The sequence below is a fragment of the Palaemon carinicauda genome, unplaced genomic scaffold (assembly GCF_036898095.1).
Source record: "Palaemon carinicauda isolate YSFRI2023 unplaced genomic scaffold, ASM3689809v2 scaffold37, whole genome shotgun sequence".
In the NCBI taxonomy this organism is placed as follows: Eukaryota; Metazoa; Arthropoda; class Malacostraca; order Decapoda; family Palaemonidae; genus Palaemon; species Palaemon carinicauda.
The window spans coordinates 200,308-220,831 of NW_027171381.1; the positions used below are offsets into that span (position 1 = coordinate 200,308).

The window sequence follows — 20,524 nt, forward strand, 5'->3', positions numbered from 1 at the left end:
AACCCATATCGTCACCCTCATAAACTAACTGCCTAAGTCATTTTCTCTACTTGTTGGGAAATAAAAACCAACCTTCTCATTTCCTAATTCTTTATATCATTGTGTTGAGCTTCAATTAACAAATTCTAATTCACAAATTCTTCTCTTAAGAATTTGTTAATTGAAGCTCAACACAATGATATAAAGAATTAGGAAATGAGAAGGTTTTTTATTTATTTCCCAACAAGTGGAGAAAATGACTTAGGCAGTTAGTTTAGGAGGGTGACGATATGTCAATTATTCCAGAACCGATTGTAAAATGGTGGAAGACACATACAACAAAACTATAAAAAGAGAATTTATTTCACCAATCTCTCAGGTGTCCATAGCATATCACACACACCTTTGTAATAATGACCAACCTTTCGGGGGGCAGACAAGAATGCGATTAAAATACCATAAAAGCATCTGTAACACAGAAGGAATAAAAACAAGAGGACAAATACAAACGAGGAAGAGACGTAAAAATGATTATACCTACAATAACACCTCTCTTTGTGTTCTCATTTAGATATCTTAAAAAAAAAAAAATTACTTTCCTTACTTCACGTGACCTCCAATTATGAAATTGACAATGAAAAGGGACCCGCGAGCATCCGATCAAGACGGACACTCGGCGGAGATAAGCATAATGTCAATATATTAATTCCTTCAATAATAATAAAAATTAATAAAAATAATTTCCTAGTAAAATAAACTATTTTTCTCTCTTTCTTTTAAGGCAAATCTAAACTATCCACTACAGTCACCATCATTGGGCTGCTCATATTCACTTCTCTTTGACGATATTCTGTGCCTTAGTTCTTGCACGGGTGGGGTCGATCTTGCGGTGCTTTCGGCGTCGGGGGAAGGAGGCAATGCAGTCGCTCCTATATTTTTAAGATGCAAAGGATCCGTTCCTTCCGAAGGAATGTCTTCAGATAAGTCGTCTCCCTGAGAGTGGACTCCCAGGAGATTAGCACTACTACACACGCCTCCTATACCTGGAGAGGCCTTTCGTTCATCGGCTGTATGCTGGCGAGAGCTGTTGCCAGAGAACGTGCTCACTGGAACCGCTTCATAAAGCTTACCGTCGTTACTTTCCCCGCTCGTAGTCCCTGAAGCTTGGGGACCATTAAAGTTCTCCTTGACTTTTGAGGAGACGTCTGAACCAACGACGAATGAAGGCGACTCGTTCTTGGAACTAGAAGCAAAGGCGCTACGAGCCGTCGGATCGACCGCAGCAGAAGGTTCGCCCCCCGATCCAACCTCAGACGTAGCGCCCACCGTCGAGGTGGTAGTCGTATTTGTTGACGCCGTGGTAAAAGTGGGAGCTGTGGTTGTCGTCAGTCTTCCAGCGGCAGTAGTGAAGATGGTGTTCGCCGGCTGCAAGTTCTGCACGATGTTCCTGACGTTCCTGAAGACAAAGTTCAGCGAGGCATTCCCGTTCCTGTTGTTGGCCATAGCGCCCGTGATGTTCCGAAAGACCAGGTTGACGACCGGGGGTATGTTTCCCCTGGCCGGCCTCTCGTTTCCAGCGCCGGCCGCGGCAGGAGCAGGGTTCCCACCGGTGCTCCTCTCACCGGCGTTGCTGTCGTTCGGGGATGCATTCGCAGCGGCGTTGGCGTTTTGGTTGTTAGCGTTGTTGTTGTTCGGTACGTTCCTCAAGACGATGTTGACTGTGTGAACGCGACCGAGCTGCTGGATTTGTGCTTGTTGAAGTATCGCCGGCAACTCGTAATGATGGAAGAAGTACAGCATGGAATGCTAAAACAAAAGAGAACAATGAATAACGAAAAGAAAACAGAATTTATATCATTGAATCTTCATTATTCATAATTCATAAAATTTTAAAAATGCCAAGCCAAAATATGCCTAACTAATCCAATGACAACACAAAAACAAAATTTTCTTTTATTTCTACATTATGGCAATTAATCTTATGACAAAACAAGAACAAAATTCTTATTCATTTCTACACTTTCCAGATGTTCACATTGCTTCCTCTGCAGAAGCTGTTTATCGACGTTAACCGATAATTAAATTTTGTCCCTTTTACCCTTTTAAAAAGATACATATCCCCAGTAAAGTTATGAAACAATATGGCAATTAAATTACAGTAATAAGAAAGATTGGAAAGCAAAGCATATCTATGAAAAATAGTTAAAGAGGTAAAAGGGAGACTGCCAAGACAAAATGATTCAGAGGACAGGAGTCTGCTACAAGTATTCCAAATGTAGAAAAATAGTAGTTTAAATGAGACGGTTATTGGGAATCCTCAAAAGAATGTTTTCAAGAAAAGAATTATTTAGGAAGAGATATTAAATCAACTAAAAATGCCTTCAAATTAGACTGCTAGTTATTAGGAATAAGAACAGACACCAAAAAGTTCATGAGGGAGATGGAAAAGTAATGGAGAGGTATTACAAATTGCTCAAGATACTAAGAATACCCTTTATTCTATTCCAAAACAGAAGAAGAGGGGTACTGTATAAGAAGACTAAAGGTTCATGAGTTAACTACGTTATGGTATTAAAAAGTAAGATAACTTTGTCAAAACTATTATTACTACAACATTAAATAATAAAAGACATCAGAACACTTACGAGAATGAAGAGCCAGGAGGTCATCAGAGCCAGCCAAGAATACTGTAAATAAAAAAAAAATATAAAAATTAAATAATTTTCAATTAGGATCAACGTCACTACAACTGAGATTTTTCTATTCCAACTTTCTTCCAAGCGATAAATGCTACAAATTCATGCTTCATTTTTTTCTAGTTTGTATGTAAATTCTAAGCATTCACATGTTAAAATTATTTTATAACTACCCTATGTTTAGTATCCGATTCACTTGTACTTATTAATAGTATATTTGGCTATCACTGCAAATGCTGGTGGCTAATTTAGAAATGGTTATAAGACAATACGCTTATGTACTGAATTTTAAGCAATGTATACATGCTAGGAACTGTGGGGCAGAAATCAAAAGGCCAGGTATATAAAAGTTGGGGAAACAGTTACATTAATAAAACTACACTTAAAAATATTTCGGTTTCCTTCACAGGTATTTTAACACACTGCCCGTAGCAGTGAGCCTTGATCAGCAGGCCCAAATAGCCTTACACCCTCTCTTTGTCCTTTTAACTTTTACCCAGAGCTTTTGTTCTCACCCCACCTAACTTTTTAACTACTGCAACTTTCTCTTGCCTCAATTCTGAACTCCCAATCATCAATGGCGAATATTTTGGCCAAACCAAATTTGAAAATGTGAAATCACAAACATGATATTACAATATATTTAAACTTCTTACAGCAGCAACAAAAAAGCCTTTGATAACATCGGCAGACATTTGAAATTGTTCATCGTCTTTTCCAGATAAATGTTCCATTTTCCTTCAACAACCGATACCAAATTGAACTGGAGAAAACCTGACAAATATGTTATGCTGGAAGTCATTCTACCGTACACATTTACATTTGAATAATGTAAAGAGCAATTCCTTACTTCATCAAGTAAATCTTCCATCATTTATCATAAGTTAAATATCCCGAGAGGTTGCAGGCTATGGAAATGTGATTTTGGAGAACGCTGAAAATATCATGGACCGACAGGAAAGCTAATCAGGAGGTACTGGATAGGGTGGGAGTTGGGAGAGAGCTTTTAGCACAAGTGAGAGGTAGGCAAATGCGGTTTGTGGGTCACGTAGTGAGAAAAAAATTAGATCATCTCAGTGGTAAACTCGATGGAAGGAGACCTAAAGGAAGAACTACATAAATATGTATGAATAGTTCTATCTTATTTCTCTTCCTCTTGTTTTGTTAAAGTTTTTATAGTTTATATAGGATATAATTAATCTAATGTTACTCTCCTTGAAATATTTTATTTTCCCTTACGTTTCCTTTCCTTACTGGGCTATTTTCCCTGTTGGAGCCCCTGGGCTTATAGCATCCGTTTTTTCCAAATAGGGTTGTAGCCTAGCAAGTAATAATAATAGAATGACTGCCGTAAGAATATAAGCAGCTCGGTTGCTGCAGGAAGCCCAAAATAAAAGAGGAATGGCGAGCCAGGATCGCCCACATCCTTGGGGATACGGCACCTGGACGACTACATAAAATCTACAATACTGCAAGTCATGCGATTCTTACCTGTCCATTGAAGCGATAATGGTAGGCATAAAAGGCAAAGTGATACAGGTAGAAGAATCTCAGCCAGTGGCGGCGAGTTATCGGCGTGTGACAGCATATGGCCTCGTACTGGTCGCAGACCCACACGAGCACGATGATGTAGAACGCAGTTGATGTGTCGTTGAAGAACTCCGACATGATCGCTTCCATGCCTGAAAATACAATGGTAATACAGTACTGTAATCTCAATTGGATTAAGATTAGTTGCCAGATATCGTTCAGATGCCAAGTAAATACCGAGAACAGATTCCAAGAAAGACTTACCAAGCTGTAGGAAAAATTCTCAAAAATTAATTAAGATTTAAATTCTCAAAGTTGTACATTAATTACAAATCAGTACTATTACCAAAAATCATCTATTCTCCTACAACATTTACAACTTATTAGAATCCAGGACAGAAGATTTTTTATATGAAATAAAAATTCCAAAATATATAAGAATTCAAGATTAAATAGTTTTGGTATGAAATAAAAAAATCTACAATATATAAGAATCAAAGACAATATTTTTCATATGAAATAAAAATTCTACAATATATAGGAATCCAAGATAAACTAATAAGAAATAATAAAAATCTAATTATAAATGAAAGTTCCTTTTTTAAGAAAATAAAATTCAGGGTATAATTTCCATCCTCAAAGGAGAAACCGATGCGCTCATCAGCCCTATGAGAATAAAGTGATTGACTCACTAATCGGCTTAAAAAAATAATGCAATCAATCTAGAAATTAAACAACAACATTACGTACCGACAAGAGCTAATATTACGGTCAGCATCGGGGCCGCGGGGAATGTAATGGCGACGTTAAGCTCCAACATCTGCAGCAAGTCTACGATGAACAAAAATATCTGGTGGTGAGAATACCTCAGCAGCATGGAGACGCTGAGCGTAAAGACCACCATCACGAAGGCTGCGGCAAGGTAGTTGCTCCCTCCCATCCACATGCTCACGAAACGGTAATGTTCTCCCGTGACGACGTTCCTGAAAAGCGAAGTCGCAATTAACGCTTTTCTCAACACAAAAATAATAAAATCTTAGTAACTTGTATTTTTCCTGCAAAGCCAATTCATAATTAAAATTCCCCAGAATACAAAAACATTGTTTAGCGACTCAAAATAAGAAATTAACGATACCCACTTCCATCTTGTCTTTAACCAGGAGGTCCTCGACTAAAACATTCCGAAATACAAATACAACTGAAATCATAAATCTCGGGTACTGTATCAAAAGTTCATAATGAAATACTGTAATTAAACTATTATATAATTTAATACAGTAAGCAAGATAGCATTTTCAATATGAAAAAGGGACTATTTGTTGACTTTTGCAGCTGAAAATCGTAGGCATACGAATTTAATCGACAGCTACCCTTTGCCAAAATTATAGCAAAATTCCACTTACAAACAACTTCTTGAAACCTATTAATTTTGAAAGTCGAGAATTTTCTCCAATGTACTTGGAAGACAAGAATGATAACTTGCTAGCTGCTAGCCATTAGCCATCTAGCCTCAAACCCCAACAAAAATATGAATATTGATAAGGGCAAATCACCTTCAAGGAACTATTTACGTTAACACTGCCGAAGATCAATGTCCCGTTCTTAAAATATTTTAGTTGTTCATTACTTGTTTATTTTTTATTTCCTTTCTCCCCTGGGCTATTTATCCCTGTTGGAGCTTTTGGTCATACAAGCATCTTTGCTTTTTCAATTAGGATTGTAGCTCAGCTAGTAATATGAATCTCACCTTAGATATCCCTTGTTTTCCTCCTTCTCTGCCAGGCTTTTGATGGACCCCATCAGGATGTCGTCGTACCCAAGGAACTCGTCGAGGATGAAGCGAGACAGAGCGTCGCCGAAGCAGGCGTCTTTGGTAGGATCCAAGAGGACTATCATCACAGGGATGTTCAGGCGTTGGCGCGTGGCGGGCGAGAGGCGCAGGAAACCGTACTCGAGAGAATACTCGACGATGTACTCGTCTTCTGGCCAGACTGTAAGAAAAAGTAATTTTAACTTTCCATTCGTAATGAAATTCAACTCTTCCCTCCGGCGGGACTAATATGGTGTACCTGTTTAAATAAAATAATGAATGAATATCTTTTTGCAACAGATCACCAAACCAAAAAGGTAATTTTTTGGTCAACTAAAATGCAAATCTCTTAATAGAATTTTTCTAGCATGCTGTAAACAGTATATTAAAAGTTTCATTGGACCGTGCTTTATCCAAGGCGAGACGAAGGATTATACCATGAAAAAAAACATTTTTGGATTTCAATTCCAGCTACTGTAAGATACCATGCATTATCTTCCAATCACCATCTACTTTTAATTCTAACCCTGAGAGAAAGAACAACTGACAAAAACAAAAAATGATAATGAAATGAATAGTCCTTCGAGAATAAGCTTTGAAAAATACATTACGCCCAATATGATTTCCTTCATACATGCTTGTAATCATATCACAAACCAAAATTAGGTACATCAAAAGTTCTCTTATGACACCTAAGAGGAAAAGTATTTAACATTAACCCATATAGTTGGTATTAAAGCAGTGTTGATAATTCTAAAATCACAAGTCTTTAAAAGGACTTGTATTCATCATAGCTATACAAACCTGGTCTTTCATAGGATTATAACTCCAGTGAAACTGGAACTATCATTTCAAACGTCCGAGTTACTACCACTCCCCAGGTAGACCAACCTTTAAATGGGTAGTTTTCGTAGTACCTTGACGAGAAGAGACAGTAAATCCAGATACTACCCCGTATGCGGCACTCTAAGGCCACTACAGTTACCCTGGGTCTGATGTCATCAACAGACTGTCGAGTAATTGGTAAACCGGGTAAACAGGCGAAAAGGGCAAGGCATCCAAAAGTATTCCAGTGTTGGATAGTGTCCAGACTGTTCCAGGCTTTCCTGGAACTGGATTGCAGCTTACTGGAATATGTTCTGGAACTGGAAGTTCTAGATTAACCGGGGACAGGTAAACAGGCGGAAAGGGCAAGGCATCCAAAAGTAGTGTGTGTGTGTTGGATGGTGTCCTGAATGTTCCAGGCATTCCCAGAACTGGATTGCAGCTTACTGGAATACATTCTGGAACTGGAAGTTCTAGATCAACCGGGAAGTGGAGTCCTTCGATAGCAATTCCTGAAAATCCGAAAGGTGTCCTGAACATTTCCAACATCCTTGGAACTGGATTCCAGCCTACCGAAATATTTTCTGGAACTCGAAGTTCTAAATCAACCAGGAAGCAAAAGAGTCCTCCAATGAGGATTCTTGAAGAACAAGAAGCTTATCGGCCACTCACAAAAACCAATTTCCTTACGTTAACGTTGCTGTCATCATTATAAGACCACAGTCTCGAGGGATAAAAAGCAACCAACATGCCGAAACTGCATAACCTTGGCTTCTTCCATTATTTATCCTCGTAAACAACGCTCTGCCATCAAAATTTATAAGGCAAATTAAAGGATTAAAACAAATATTAAGAACCAGTATTAAACTGGGGCTGAAATCAAAGTGAATGTTGCTCCACATTGCTAGTAAGCTGGACCTAATGTCCACCTGCCAGCAAATAAGGTTATCGCATTTTTAAAGTCAAAACTGTCGTTTCAACTTCACTGAAGTATGATGGTTTGTATTTGTGTTAGAACAAATAAAAATCATATACATACATCATCATATACCAAAGGCACTTCCCCCAATTTTGAGGGGTAGCCGACATCAACAAATGAAACAAAAAAAAAAAGGGGGGACCTCTACTCTCTACGTTCCTCCAGCCTAACCAGGGACTCAACCGAGTTCAGCTGGTACTGCTAGGGTGCCACAGCCCAACCTCCCACATTATCCACCACAGATGAAGCTTCATAATGCTGAATCCCCTACTGCTGCTACCTCCGCTGTCATCTAAGCCACCGGAGGAAGCAGCAGACTAAATAATGAACTGACCCAGCTGCAAAAGAACCTGTAGTATAGCAAAGAAAAACTAACCACGATAAGAAATTGACATACACATACCGGCTTTGGCTAGCATTTCCAAGGGCTCCTTCCGAGGAAGGGGGTTATCGTCGTGCGGCATGGTGGTGGTGGAGAGATTTTCGGTATAATTGGAGTCAGACATTCCGCTGGTGACATTGACTATGCTAGAGAGCTCGCTAATGACGTCCTCCTCTGGAGTTTCGGCCGGATCTGAAAAGGGGGTGAAAACTGTGAAGCATGCGGTAAAAGATCCAAAAAAAAATTCTTTTGCTTATTTTATGGAAAATGAATATACATAAAAAATTTAATTATTTATATGAATAGTATGAAATACAAGTTTCATATTTTACAGCTAATTAAGATTATACAGTACATCAACATAGAATTATTTTGAGAAATTGTATGTAATGGATATTTCAAAGAATACCCCATTCTACTAAACAGTATTTTATGTATAAAATACATAAACAAGACAAAGACAAACACAATCTTTTGAATATAATTTGCAAACTGACTAAACTAAAATCCTAAATGAAAATTAAGGTGACTCCTGAAAAAAATCTAAAGCAATCTTGATAGCTTGTCATTATACGACGAAAAGATGGAGTTCACATCGGAAGTAAGGACATTTAAGAAGGAAAATGAACAGTTACTGTATATCATTGATAAGCAACTTAATAGACAACCTAACCTAACGTTCAATACAATTCTTAAAACAACTTTTGGGTGAGCACTACCTAAGTATAGATGTGATAATTAGCAATTACCATACTCAAATTCATAACATAATACTGTAATACTACACAATAACAATAATTCAAAAAAGGATGGAATCTTACAAAACTATGAATTTTATACAATACAGCTTGATGATTTGTGCATCAAGAACAGGAAAACTTAAAAGTATAAAACTGTATGCACTATCTCGAGACATCAAGGAAGAACACTTATTATGAAGATAATAATTGATCTTAAGGATGAAGCCATCAAAAGTTGAAGGTTTACAAGTACTGAACTTGAAAATGTACCGACCTAGAATGAAAATTTACTAACCTGGAATGCTTTCGTATGTGGACAAGTCCAACGTAGTCGGAATCTTTTGCATTGACGCCTCGACTGCATCTTTGTCTTCTTCCGGCTGCGGGAGATAGAAGGAGGAATTTAGTCAGGTTCATTAATAAGACTACTAAATAATGTATCTAAAGAGAAATAAAATTCTCAAATAGAATCCTAGAACTTTTGAGATTCTTTTTAGCAATACAGCCCACTGACAAGTCCCCACCCACAAATTACATGGTACCTATAATCAAATAATGGATTCTCATCCCTTGCTTTTCCTATCTGAGAACAGAGGCTTTCTCTGCATAAAATATGGCTGCAAAGTTTTATAGCCCCCGGAATTATGCCCGAAATATTACCCTGGTATGTGAACATATTACTGGATCCAAGAAAAACATATAAAGAGTACCATACAGAAGTCTTCCTCTATACACATCACAATACCAAATACACTCACTTCTGTTAAGTGAAGAATGGTAAACAGTGCAGAATAGTATTTCCTAGGGACTACCTTACTGCAACTTATAATATTTAAGACATTTAAGAGAGTTCCTTAATCATGTAGGATTGAAAATCTTGCGTCTCCGTATTAGAATTCACAATACCTGAAAATATCTATTATAAAAACCCTGCAGAACCTTTAGCTACAAGTTCCACTTGCACGGTAGCAAGAATTCCTTCAAAATTTTTTTTTTGGTTCTCTTAGAGAACTTAACAGTATACGCTCAAATAAAAATCATGCACTCGCAAACCCAAGATTGCCAACCCTATTTCCCAACACATTACCTGGTCAGGGACATGAGCAGACTCTGCCTCCGTCACAGCAGTCTCTCCATCAGGAACGGCTCCTGGGTCGACTTCTTCACTCGCGGCGCCGGCTTCCATCACGGTGCTGTCTCCGTCCGTTATGACGGGTTCGCCCCCACCGAACAGCCTAGTAAATAACACACTGCTTTAATGACTGGCTTTCTTTAATCTCTAAAAGTTCAAAATTTTAAATTTCAATATAAGAGTGTCTTCTTCGAATTATAGTTCCCTAAACAATAGCATAAACTAGTTCTCCTTTTTCTAAGCATCCACTAAAGGAAAGGTAACGAGCAAAAACGATAACGTACATTACTCCCGTGCTTTAAGTGAAGTCCCCTTTTGGGTGCTGTAAGCCGAGCCTTTTTAACTATCATTTATTTGATCATCTTTTATGAATAAAATCCCTTTTTAACTTGAGTATTATGGGATCTTTACTTTGTAAACAAGAGACAACAATTACAATTGTAGCTTAGCTAGTAGTAATAACAATAATAAAAGAAACGCAAAACATTAAACAATCTCGAAAGAAAGTGAAAACTTCAACGTTGTGCTGCGAATACTAGGAAATAAATTGTCTGATAAACTCGCACAAACACCCATTGCGTACCAATTAAAATTACCCCCCCCCCAACCTGAAAAAAGAATAAAGACTTACATATCGATGTCAGACCCCAGAGTACCGAGGAATTCCAACTGTCGCTGCTGCAACCGCTCCTCTTTCTCGTAACTCTGTTCTACGCTGTAATCCTCGCCTAAAGAGAAATGAAGTTTGCCCACGAATTAGAAAGATAAGTAGCAGTTGAATGTATTATGAGCTGCAGTAACAAAGAGCTACTTTAGTTACTGCAAATGATCATATAATGAAAAGCAATTTATAAATACATTAACGGTATAAATGGAGGGGCAAGGAAGTGCTTTAGTGTTAAATATATAATAGGGGATTAATCCCTGAAGTTGCTCTATCAATTTCAAAGAAGTTTAACAGAAATCTGGAAGAAACTAATCAGTTACGGAGGTAAAGTTTTAAGATAAATGTTGGTGTCGTTTGGGGTCCAACGTAGCCTTTTGAAACACTTTACTTGTATTAATGGTGTTGCTATGCCCCCTAGAGTAATATAAATGATAAGAATTTTGTTAATCACCAAATGCATCAGAAAATGCTCGAAATATTGCCTCCATCCGAGATCAAGTCTTGAAAAATAAGCAAGAACTTTTTTTTAACTTACCTGCCAAACAATCATCAATTTGAAAAAAAAAAAATACACAATACATTACAGTAACTCTTTAATGAAATAGTTATTTGTAGTTTAGATTTTTGTCATTCCCATGTATAGTTAATGTCTACCCTACTGATTATCAAAACTTCCCCCTCTTAATACTATATTTTAAAAATGAAAGGCTATTCGCCAGTATAAAACAGACCAAAATCCAAGAGCGGGTAAACACAACCTCAATATTTTTCCACTCGGACTTACTTGGGTTGCGAATGACCTCCACCCGAAGGATGCCTTCTCTGGGCCAATCGTCGCGAATGTGGTCGAGACAGGTAATGGGTGCGCGCGTAAAAGCAAGGTGTATATATATCAGCAGGAACAGAGTCGTGAGAGCCTGAAACATGGGCAAAACATATGAGGAAAACTGTAAGAAGTCATAAAATTGAGGTTTCTGAACTCGTCTGTATTCACAGATGCTAATAGCTTGGTCTTTCACTGCACAAGCTGCCCTACTTTTTCCATGTATATTCTTCCTCCAGTGCCTTTGGTTGCTATCAACCTGGTATTCTAACCTATTTTACTTTAAACTAATCCATTTTCAACTCCCATTCGGGGAAAACAAATCTTGGATCTTCAAGCAACAACTGAATAGGAAGGACACACTTCAATATTCTCGATGATCAGCATGATGCAATACTTAGCCAACAATAGTTGGCCCTATTTTGACCACCACCAATGGTGAACTCCCAAAACAATATCCTAATCTGGCATGGGATCAATATCTAAATCCAAAACGTTGAAAGACTGTTGAAGACTAGCTGTTGACTTAATTGTTTCGGTAAAGTAAAACATTCAAATATTAGGAAACAACATGACAACCATCCATCCATATTAATACAAAGTAGAAGATGTCCTCAACTTACAAACGAATTGTTTGCAAGTTCTATTTTGGCCTAGGATAAGCCTAACCTGAATTCCATGCCTATGATTTCCAACTACAAAAGTCAACAAGTAGTCAGGTTTCATATGAAATAGATAACAGGTTATTACAATTGTTATTTTGCTTACTGTATAAAATAAATATTGTTTTCTTACAGTATTCCTCTATCTTATCTTTGTTATTTTAAGTTGGATTTGAATTTGCATCTCCGAATGTTCAAGTTGAGGACCTTCCATACTACTGTATAGCAACTATAATTCTACCAAAGCCCTCATACTTACTTTAATCAAAATGATAAACTCAAACACTCTTCTCAGGGGTTGAGGGAATGCTCTAGCGTAAGCAACGGCCAGCCTGAAGAAAAGCGCCTGGAATAATCTCTCCCTGACGTTGGCGAGACCCCCGTTGTTGTTGTTTTGCCGGTTCTGGGCATTGTTTCTGTTTTGGGCATTACTGCCCGCGTCTGCATTTTCCTGCGCCGGAGGCGGCTGCCCGGTGTTGGGAGGATCCTCACCGCCCCGGGGAGGTTGCTCGGCCGACTGCCGAGTAGACGGCGCGGGCTGCTGACTGTCTGCCGTGGCCTTGGGAATGCTTTCCGAAGATGCGGGGCGACGACTGGAGGCCCCGTCTAAAGTCGGAGAGTCGTCCCTCAGGGGCGCCGGCAGCGAGTGGTCGACCGGACTGTTACTCTCCGCCGAAGGGTGGCCAAACCCGAGTCTCGCGCTCGGTAGGGAGGGCTCGTGTATTTGCCAGGATTGCAGTTCGGTCGGGGAATTAGAACCAGAGGTATTTGAAGATTCTTTAGAAGTGACGTTCAGATCTGAAGACGAAGACAAATTCGGGGTAGCAGACGCAGCAAGTTTCTCTTCCTCGCTGGTTGAGGTAGATTCAGCCCCTTTGGAGGACTCTATAGGTTGAGTAGTGGACATCTGAAAGAAAGACCTAACTTCGTTTACCTGTAAATAAATTAGAAAAATTATTGTCGTGGTATTCAGAGAAACAGGCAAAAACATAACACTTTACATTTTATATTTTCATCAAAATCACAAGCTGTGAGATCTATTTTTTCCTAATTATACAACCCCGAGTCCCTTTAACAGGAATAGGATTCCGCGAAGCTGTAACTCGGCTTGTTAAAATTTATAACAAGGTGAGAAGTATCTCCACCTGCTTTAACATTAACCTAGGACTTAGAAAGGGGGGGGGGCTTGTTAAGGTAGTAAAATGTAACGTAAAGAACCCACGTTTATATTAAGTCAGGAAACATAAATTACTTGAATCTTCAAGTTTTATTCCTACACAAAACCAAACCTTCATCTTTTTAAGAAAGAAGCTATAACTGGCTTGTTTAAATCCCAAGATGTCAAACCACTTAAACCCATAGAAGGAGCTGAAGTGATAACTCCAAACAACCTAGGAAAAGGATGCCTCTGGTGAATAGGCTCAATTTCGAGCAAATGTCGAGACAGGCTGTCATGGAAGAACCTATATCCATCAAAGAATATGGTTTCTAAAATATTTGGAAATTTAAAATGGGTTTGCAAAAATCTCTATCCAGTCTGCCAATAAGGAGGATGGAGGAAACACCAAATCAAAATGTACAGAAAAGTACTTGCCTAAAACATCCGATCCAGCAAATAACAAAAAGATAATTACACCCCAAAAGAGAGGACAGAAAAGAGTGGAAAAAAGGGCCAGGCATTCTTACCAGACCGCTAACTTACACGAGATACTTTTTGTCCTGTGAGGACGCTAGGGTTGCCACACAACCTATGAACCAGCTACCACTGGACTGACTGTAAAAGTATCCGAGGATCTGCGAGTACACTCCCGAAGGTAGTGGGCGGCGGAGGTCGTCCGACATTTCCAGACTCCAGCCTTCAAGACTTGCGCCACTTACAAGTTCTTCCTGATGGACAGTGTTGAGCCAGTCCCTCTATCTTTGCGAGAAGATGCTTGAGAAGTTCTCTTGGATTCTTCCAAAGCCAGGGGAAATTACATTCCCAGAGATCTTATTTTTTACCCTGCTGCCACTCTGGTGCTACAGTCCGAAGGTCTGAGTCCTCTTCAGGTAGTGCCCTCACATGACAAAGAAGCAAACCATCATGATCTCCAGTCCTTTCTTTTGAGGAGGAGATGGAGGACCAGAACCTGAAGACAGACAGCAGGGGTCTGGGTCTTAGTTACAAAATCCAGAACAAAGGTAAAGTAAACCTTCATTCCTCTGAAACAAGTGACGTACGAGATACCACGCAGTTCACCTGTTTGCTTTGCCGAGACCAAGGTGATAAGGAAGACTGTCTTGAAGGTCTAATTCCTATCTGCCGGCTGTCTCAAGGGTTCGTATGGAGCCTTCGAGGGACCTCAGAACTCGCGTGACGTCCCACACTGGTTGTTAGAGTTCAATCAAAGAACGACACTGTTACAACGCTCCTCATAAACATAGACAGCTCCAAAAAAAGAGGAGAGGTCTAACTCTTTGGTCTGTAGACTTGGCCGAGGGAATTTCTTCTGACATAAGTCAGAAGGAAATCAGATATTAGTTACAGAGAGACTAACCAAAGAAGTATCCCTTCAACGGCATCCATCGCAGCAGGTATCCCACTTTCCCTAGTAAACAGCAGCTTTAGATCTCAAATATCCATATATCTCTCATGCAGTGCCTCGCAAAAAAGCCTTTTGCTCATAGATACTAGAATGCCGCAACTCATTAAGAGACAGGGATGCCACCAAGTTGTGGTGCCTCTACAGATGAGACTGAAGAAGTACAGTAGGCTGGGCCATTGGGAAGTTCTCTTGATACCTTGACCGGGAACATCAGCAGATCTTGGTACCATTTAGAGCGTAGCTACTTGGGAACCACCAGGGCCATTCCGAGATCAGGATTCATTAACAGCCTTTCGATTACCTGACGAATCAGACAGGACAACGGTAAAGCATCTGGGTTGTCTCGTGGATGTTGGAAGGTATTCTCTAGAACTACCAATGGATCTGGAACTGGAAAGCAGAATAACAAACTTGTTTATGAGCCGTGCGACGACGAACATGTCTATCGACAGCAAACCCCACAGCGCAAGAAGCCTTTCTGTTGTCAAGAGGATTCGTGGACCATTCCAGTCCTACGACATGACCCTGGTGACCATGTGTGCCAGCTAGAACATTTCTCTTGCCTGGAATGACCCTTGCTGACAGCTACAAAGCTTTGAATGTCCGCCTGTTTTGCCAACTAGCAGAGGGACCGTGAAAGTGTGCCCGCTTGCTTGTTGACGTAGGACACCACGGTAGTGTTGTCGCTCGTCAAACTGCTTGAAAGATTATAATGCTTGAAGCACTGCTTGCATTTCCCACTGGTTAACGTTTCCCAATGTGGAGTCGTTCACCAGGAGTGCGCCCAAACCCTCCTTAGATGCATCTGGATCCAAACTAGCTAACAGTATAAAAGGTTCAAGAACATAGCAAGGACTTGTGAAAAAATTTTAGAAATTCACAGGACGTTTGGTTTCAGGTTGTTGATAGAGATTAACCTCTTCAACACAAGTTGCTTTCTTATTTCGGTACAGAATTAAAAATTTGCTTAAGACTGCAGGAAAGACAACACTACGACAATCACTCATATCCCTAAACTTTTTTCATCTCTATCTTCAAGAACTCATTAAACTCAACCCAAACTGTAGCCAACAGTATAAAAAGGCTGTAGAACACAAGGGGAAAAAAAAAAAACATGGCAGATGATTTGACGCAAATTACGATATACATATTCATCTTTCAAATTCAAAACTATAAATACATTAAAGTACTTTCTCTCCTCAGATTATCAAAGTAATGATATAAGCAACTAAAAGTACGTCCCACAATTTAACATCATTTGGGCTATGTGCCACTAGATGGAGTAACTGTCTTGTCACACCAGAAAATGGCAGGCCAGTCAACAGATATTTTCAAAATAGACCAGCAGTGTCTTGTACATGGTAGGTAGAGTCGATACTTTAATTTCTAATGAAACTGAAATTTGCTATACGAAACGGACTAGTGCTGGCTATTTAGGCATTTCCCTGTGAGAGTAATGGGGGCTGGCTCATAGCTAGCCTATCATTCAACTAAAATATGAACACCACTTCATTTTCTAAATGCATTGTTTACTTCTGAGAGACTGATGGTGGGTTACTGCACACACGTTGTTTGCACTCTTTTGGCAGGTTTCTGTTTAATGTATGACAATCATTAGGTGGGTTTTTGAACAAATTAAGATCTAAATATTTTTGCTCATACTACTGAATTTTTTTACAATGGCTATTTTTTTACCATCCACTTCAGTTCCACCATGATTACAGTCCCAAGAAAAAGTCTTCCACAACAAAATTCAATCTACTTCAAAATTTAAGTGTGATTTCCTCTAATTCAGTTATTCTGTTTAAAACGTACAGTTCAGTACAGTATAAAACTATTGTTGCTCATTTGAACATAAAAAAAAATATCCTTGAAATAATGACCTACAGGATTGCCATGTGTAGCTTATTCATGTACCACTTGCCAGAACGTGGAGCAGTAAAATGATAGCATTTATTTCCGAGCGAAGCAAGCAATGGCAGAGCTAAAACCATTCGAAAGACACTATGTGAATCATAGGTAATCATTATACTTGGACACTTACACAAACCATATATTTTTCCAACTGATTTGTGTTATATATTGTTTTAGAAAGGATACACATATCATTACCATGTTATTACTAAGATTTTTATCGAAATGGCTAGCCTCACACCAGAGGAAGCTAAAAGACTATTACCAAAGTGGCTTATGAAATTTATATATGGCAAAAATGCAAACCAAATTGGTATTTGACATCATCTGGGACTATTCCAAGTAATTATTGAAAAACAAGGTTTTAGGTTATACAGAATTGCCTCTTAATAACCAAAAGCAGCTGTTACTCCAAGCAAACTTCCTGATTTTTATTACTTCTACAGTCAATCAGAATAGCATATGAGACTGTACTTCTGATTTTATTATTATTATTATTATTACTATCCAAGCTACAACCCTAGTTGGAAAAGCAAGATGCTATAAGCCCAGGGGCTCCAACAGGGAAAAATAGCCCAGTGAGGAAAAGAAATAAGGAAATAAATAAATGAAGAGAACAAATTAACAATAAATCATTCTAAAATAAGTAACAACGTCAAAACCGACATGTCATATATATACTATTAACAACATCAAAAACAAATATGTCATAGATAAATAAACTCTAGTACTGATTTTATAGCCGACTTTTGGTATATCACATCTGCTTTTGGTTATCAGGCTCCTGAAAATTTCCTGAACATCGAGAAGAAAAAAATTCCAAGGACATTATATTAGAAAATTCTATCACGACTATTTCCGATGCAAATTTTGTACATTATACTAATTTCGTGAGCCACTTTTTGTTGTCAGGACATTTCCGGCTATTTGTGTAGCAAAATGACAATAGCCTATCCTTAGAACTCAAGTTATGGACTCTTAAATTAGTAGTAACAACACACTTGCCCAAGCCGACTTATGATTGAGTTTGTTTTACTTCTCGTACTTTGATTACAGGTTGGGTCACTGCCACAGGCCCTACCTAGTCTTCATACTTTTTGAATAGTCTATTCACCACCCCATAAGAGACTTTACTGGGACTATTAGATATAAGTGAGAATTTGCTATGGCTAAAATATCTACAGTTTACTATGTAATTTACTATAATAACAAAATTATTGAATAATTCAGTACTCGTAGAGAAAATCCGTGAAAAAAGTGTTGGCGGTACTAAAACCCTTGGTGAAGTACATAAAAATTACCTAGAAAAGTTGACGGGGTGTATCTACGATAGCGGCCACCTGTATGTATTACTGTCTAACTTAAAACACGGCAGTGTAAGGGGGGTCGCAGGGAGGTGTTAGCCCCTTCGTTAGGTAAGTAGCTAAGGACACGGCTTGTACGTTAGGTTAGGGAGGAAAGTTTAGGTTAGTTGATGTCCATTTTTAATCAATATGCGAGGAACTGGTCACCGATATACGAAGGCTCCAAGTTGACATACGATGTTTCATCTTTTTAAGTGTATGTAGTATGTTGGTACATGCATAACCTTTCTTATTATTTGTCAAAAAAAAATTTTATAAAGAAAATGTTATCGATTTTAGTCTGAAATATGATAGCATCTTTTAACCCTAGCAAATTATAACTTGCACACACAGACCGTGTAAGGTCTACTATAAGGCAGCGAGTTGACAAAACAATAATAGCAACCTCTGAATGGCTAACAACTAAGGACATACTTGCAAAATAAAAATCATAACTTTTAATCCAATGGCAAGACTGTCAAACTAGGCAACTGTTAAGCAGATACTAGCCTAACTAGTTGACCTACATTCAAGTAAAGGTTACAACTAGTTAAAAAAAATACAAAAGGTTCTTTCAGTGTCAAGGTAGGCTAGCTACTAGTGGCCAAAAAAATGGCAAGATAACCAGTTAGTTGACATTTAAACAAGTCAATTAGAATAACTTGGCATGGCTAAACCGTCAAAACCCTAAATAGGTCAAATACATCATAAATTGATAGATAGACAAATCGTAAAGGAAAGAACAGTAACCAAAATATGCATTTGTCAAAAAAAATCAACAATTGAATCTCGTATAATTTTCCGACCGTAACATTCGCTGGTCTTTGATCTTAATAACTCCCCAATTACCATATATATAAATCTACCATACACAAACATTTACCAGCCGTTAAATAAGCTTACACTAGCAACTACCAGCCGTTAAATATGCTTACACTAGCAACTACCAGCAGTTAAGCTTACACTAGGAACTACCAGCCGTTAAATAACCTTACACTAGCAACTGCCAGCAGTGACTTAAGCTTACACTAGGAACTACCAGCAGTTAAATAAGCTTACACTAGGAACTACCAGCCGTTAAATAAGCTTACACTAGCAACTACCAGCCGTTAAATAAGCTTATTTCAGACTGACATAACATCGAAATATGGGAAAGGTCAACAAGCTCACGGTAAAGGGAGCGTAGCGACTCCGTAAAACACGTCGCTAAAATCATTCACAAAAAAGCAAATACACAAATAAATAAATATATATCGAGGTTAATAAATGACAAAGGTACCTACGTCAATTTAAATCGCCAGCCTGAACGGCTTCCACTAAAATATAATCACAAAAAGTTGTTTAGATCGATGACTGACGATGTCTGTAGGACTTGCTATCAGCTGATTGTTTATTCTCCCACAATGCAATACGACGATACCTGCCTAAATGTATTTTTTCATTTTCATTTTTCTCTTTCTTTATTTAATATTTGCTGGTTTTTAATATCCTTATTTTATCATTTATTTTATAATATTATTCATATATTATTGATGACAAAAATCATGATTGTCTATTCTCCCAGAATGCAATGCGACATAGTATTACATGCTTAAATGTATTTTCGTTTTGACGTCTCTATTTTATTAAATAATTTCCTAGTTTTTAATGTCCTGTTTTAATATATCATTCATAGGACTATTTATACATTATCATTCATATTGAATTCACAACCAATTCAGAGATCAAGTAAAGGTAGCTATCAGATTGAAGGCTTTTCTATGACGTCACAGGACTTATCTATGCTGATAAGATCTATCTAGCGGGGGATAAGCATCATCCTTTCATAATTATGTAACCGTGCAATCAAGGAGTTCTAGAATAAACATCTAATGATTTCTATAAATATTTTGATGTTTTATGATAAATCTAAATGGCCATACAACCATTTCATAGTTAAATATATCTAACCCATCCTTCGTACTTGCAGATAATTCTATCGAGTTAAAATAATCTATTAGATAGTGATATCTGCTCGGGACATAGTATGATAGAGAAAATCAATGTCAAAATATTTCTTACGTTTTTCATCCACGTGAAATTTTCAAATTATGAATGGTTAAATTTATATTCAAAGAAAAAAAATCTTTTAATATCTAGATTTTCTTCCTGAAAGTCTTTATATATTAATTTTGGTGTTCTTTGTTATACATATGATATTATCGTAGTAAAATAATGACACATACTTTTTTCTGAGTCAACTTCTTTTTATGAAAAACTTGTAGGCTTAAGATTAAATCAAATCGTATATAACATAGTCTATATTGAATATATAGAAATGTGTCACTTTAATCTTATTTCTATGTTATCTTTTCAACTGGCATACTTTCAGATTAACCTGTTGTTAGATTCACCACAAACTTTGCAAGAACACATGTCGTAATCAGTTCCCACCAGACATTCAAAAGACTGAAGATA

The 20,524-nt window shown here is 38.0% G+C and overlaps 1 protein-coding gene across 2 annotated transcripts; it reads right to left on the reverse strand.

Moving 5' to 3' along the window:
* Positions 1-328: 328 nt before the first annotated feature.
* LOC137636728 (uncharacterized) lies at positions 329-19,473 on the reverse strand. Of its 2 annotated transcripts, none has more exons than XM_068369116.1 (12): positions 19,351-19,473; positions 12,485-13,159; positions 11,525-11,657; positions 10,705-10,801; positions 10,029-10,176; positions 9,237-9,321; positions 8,223-8,393; positions 5,953-6,196; positions 4,956-5,188; positions 4,167-4,357; positions 2,625-2,666; positions 329-1,785 (listed from the first exon to the last, which is right to left on the reverse strand). In XM_068369116.1, exons 2-12 carry the CDS (start codon positions 13,130-13,132, stop codon positions 772-774), a joined length of 3,006 nt encoding a protein of 1,001 aa, XP_068225217.1. In that variant the 5' UTR covers positions 13,133-13,159; positions 19,351-19,473; the 3' UTR covers positions 329-771. The 2 variants fall into 2 exon arrangements, with proteins under 2 accessions (XP_068225217.1, XP_068225216.1); XM_068369115.1 differs by having other exon boundaries at positions 10,029-10,191.
* Between the last annotated feature and the right edge of the window lie 1,051 nt (positions 19,474-20,524).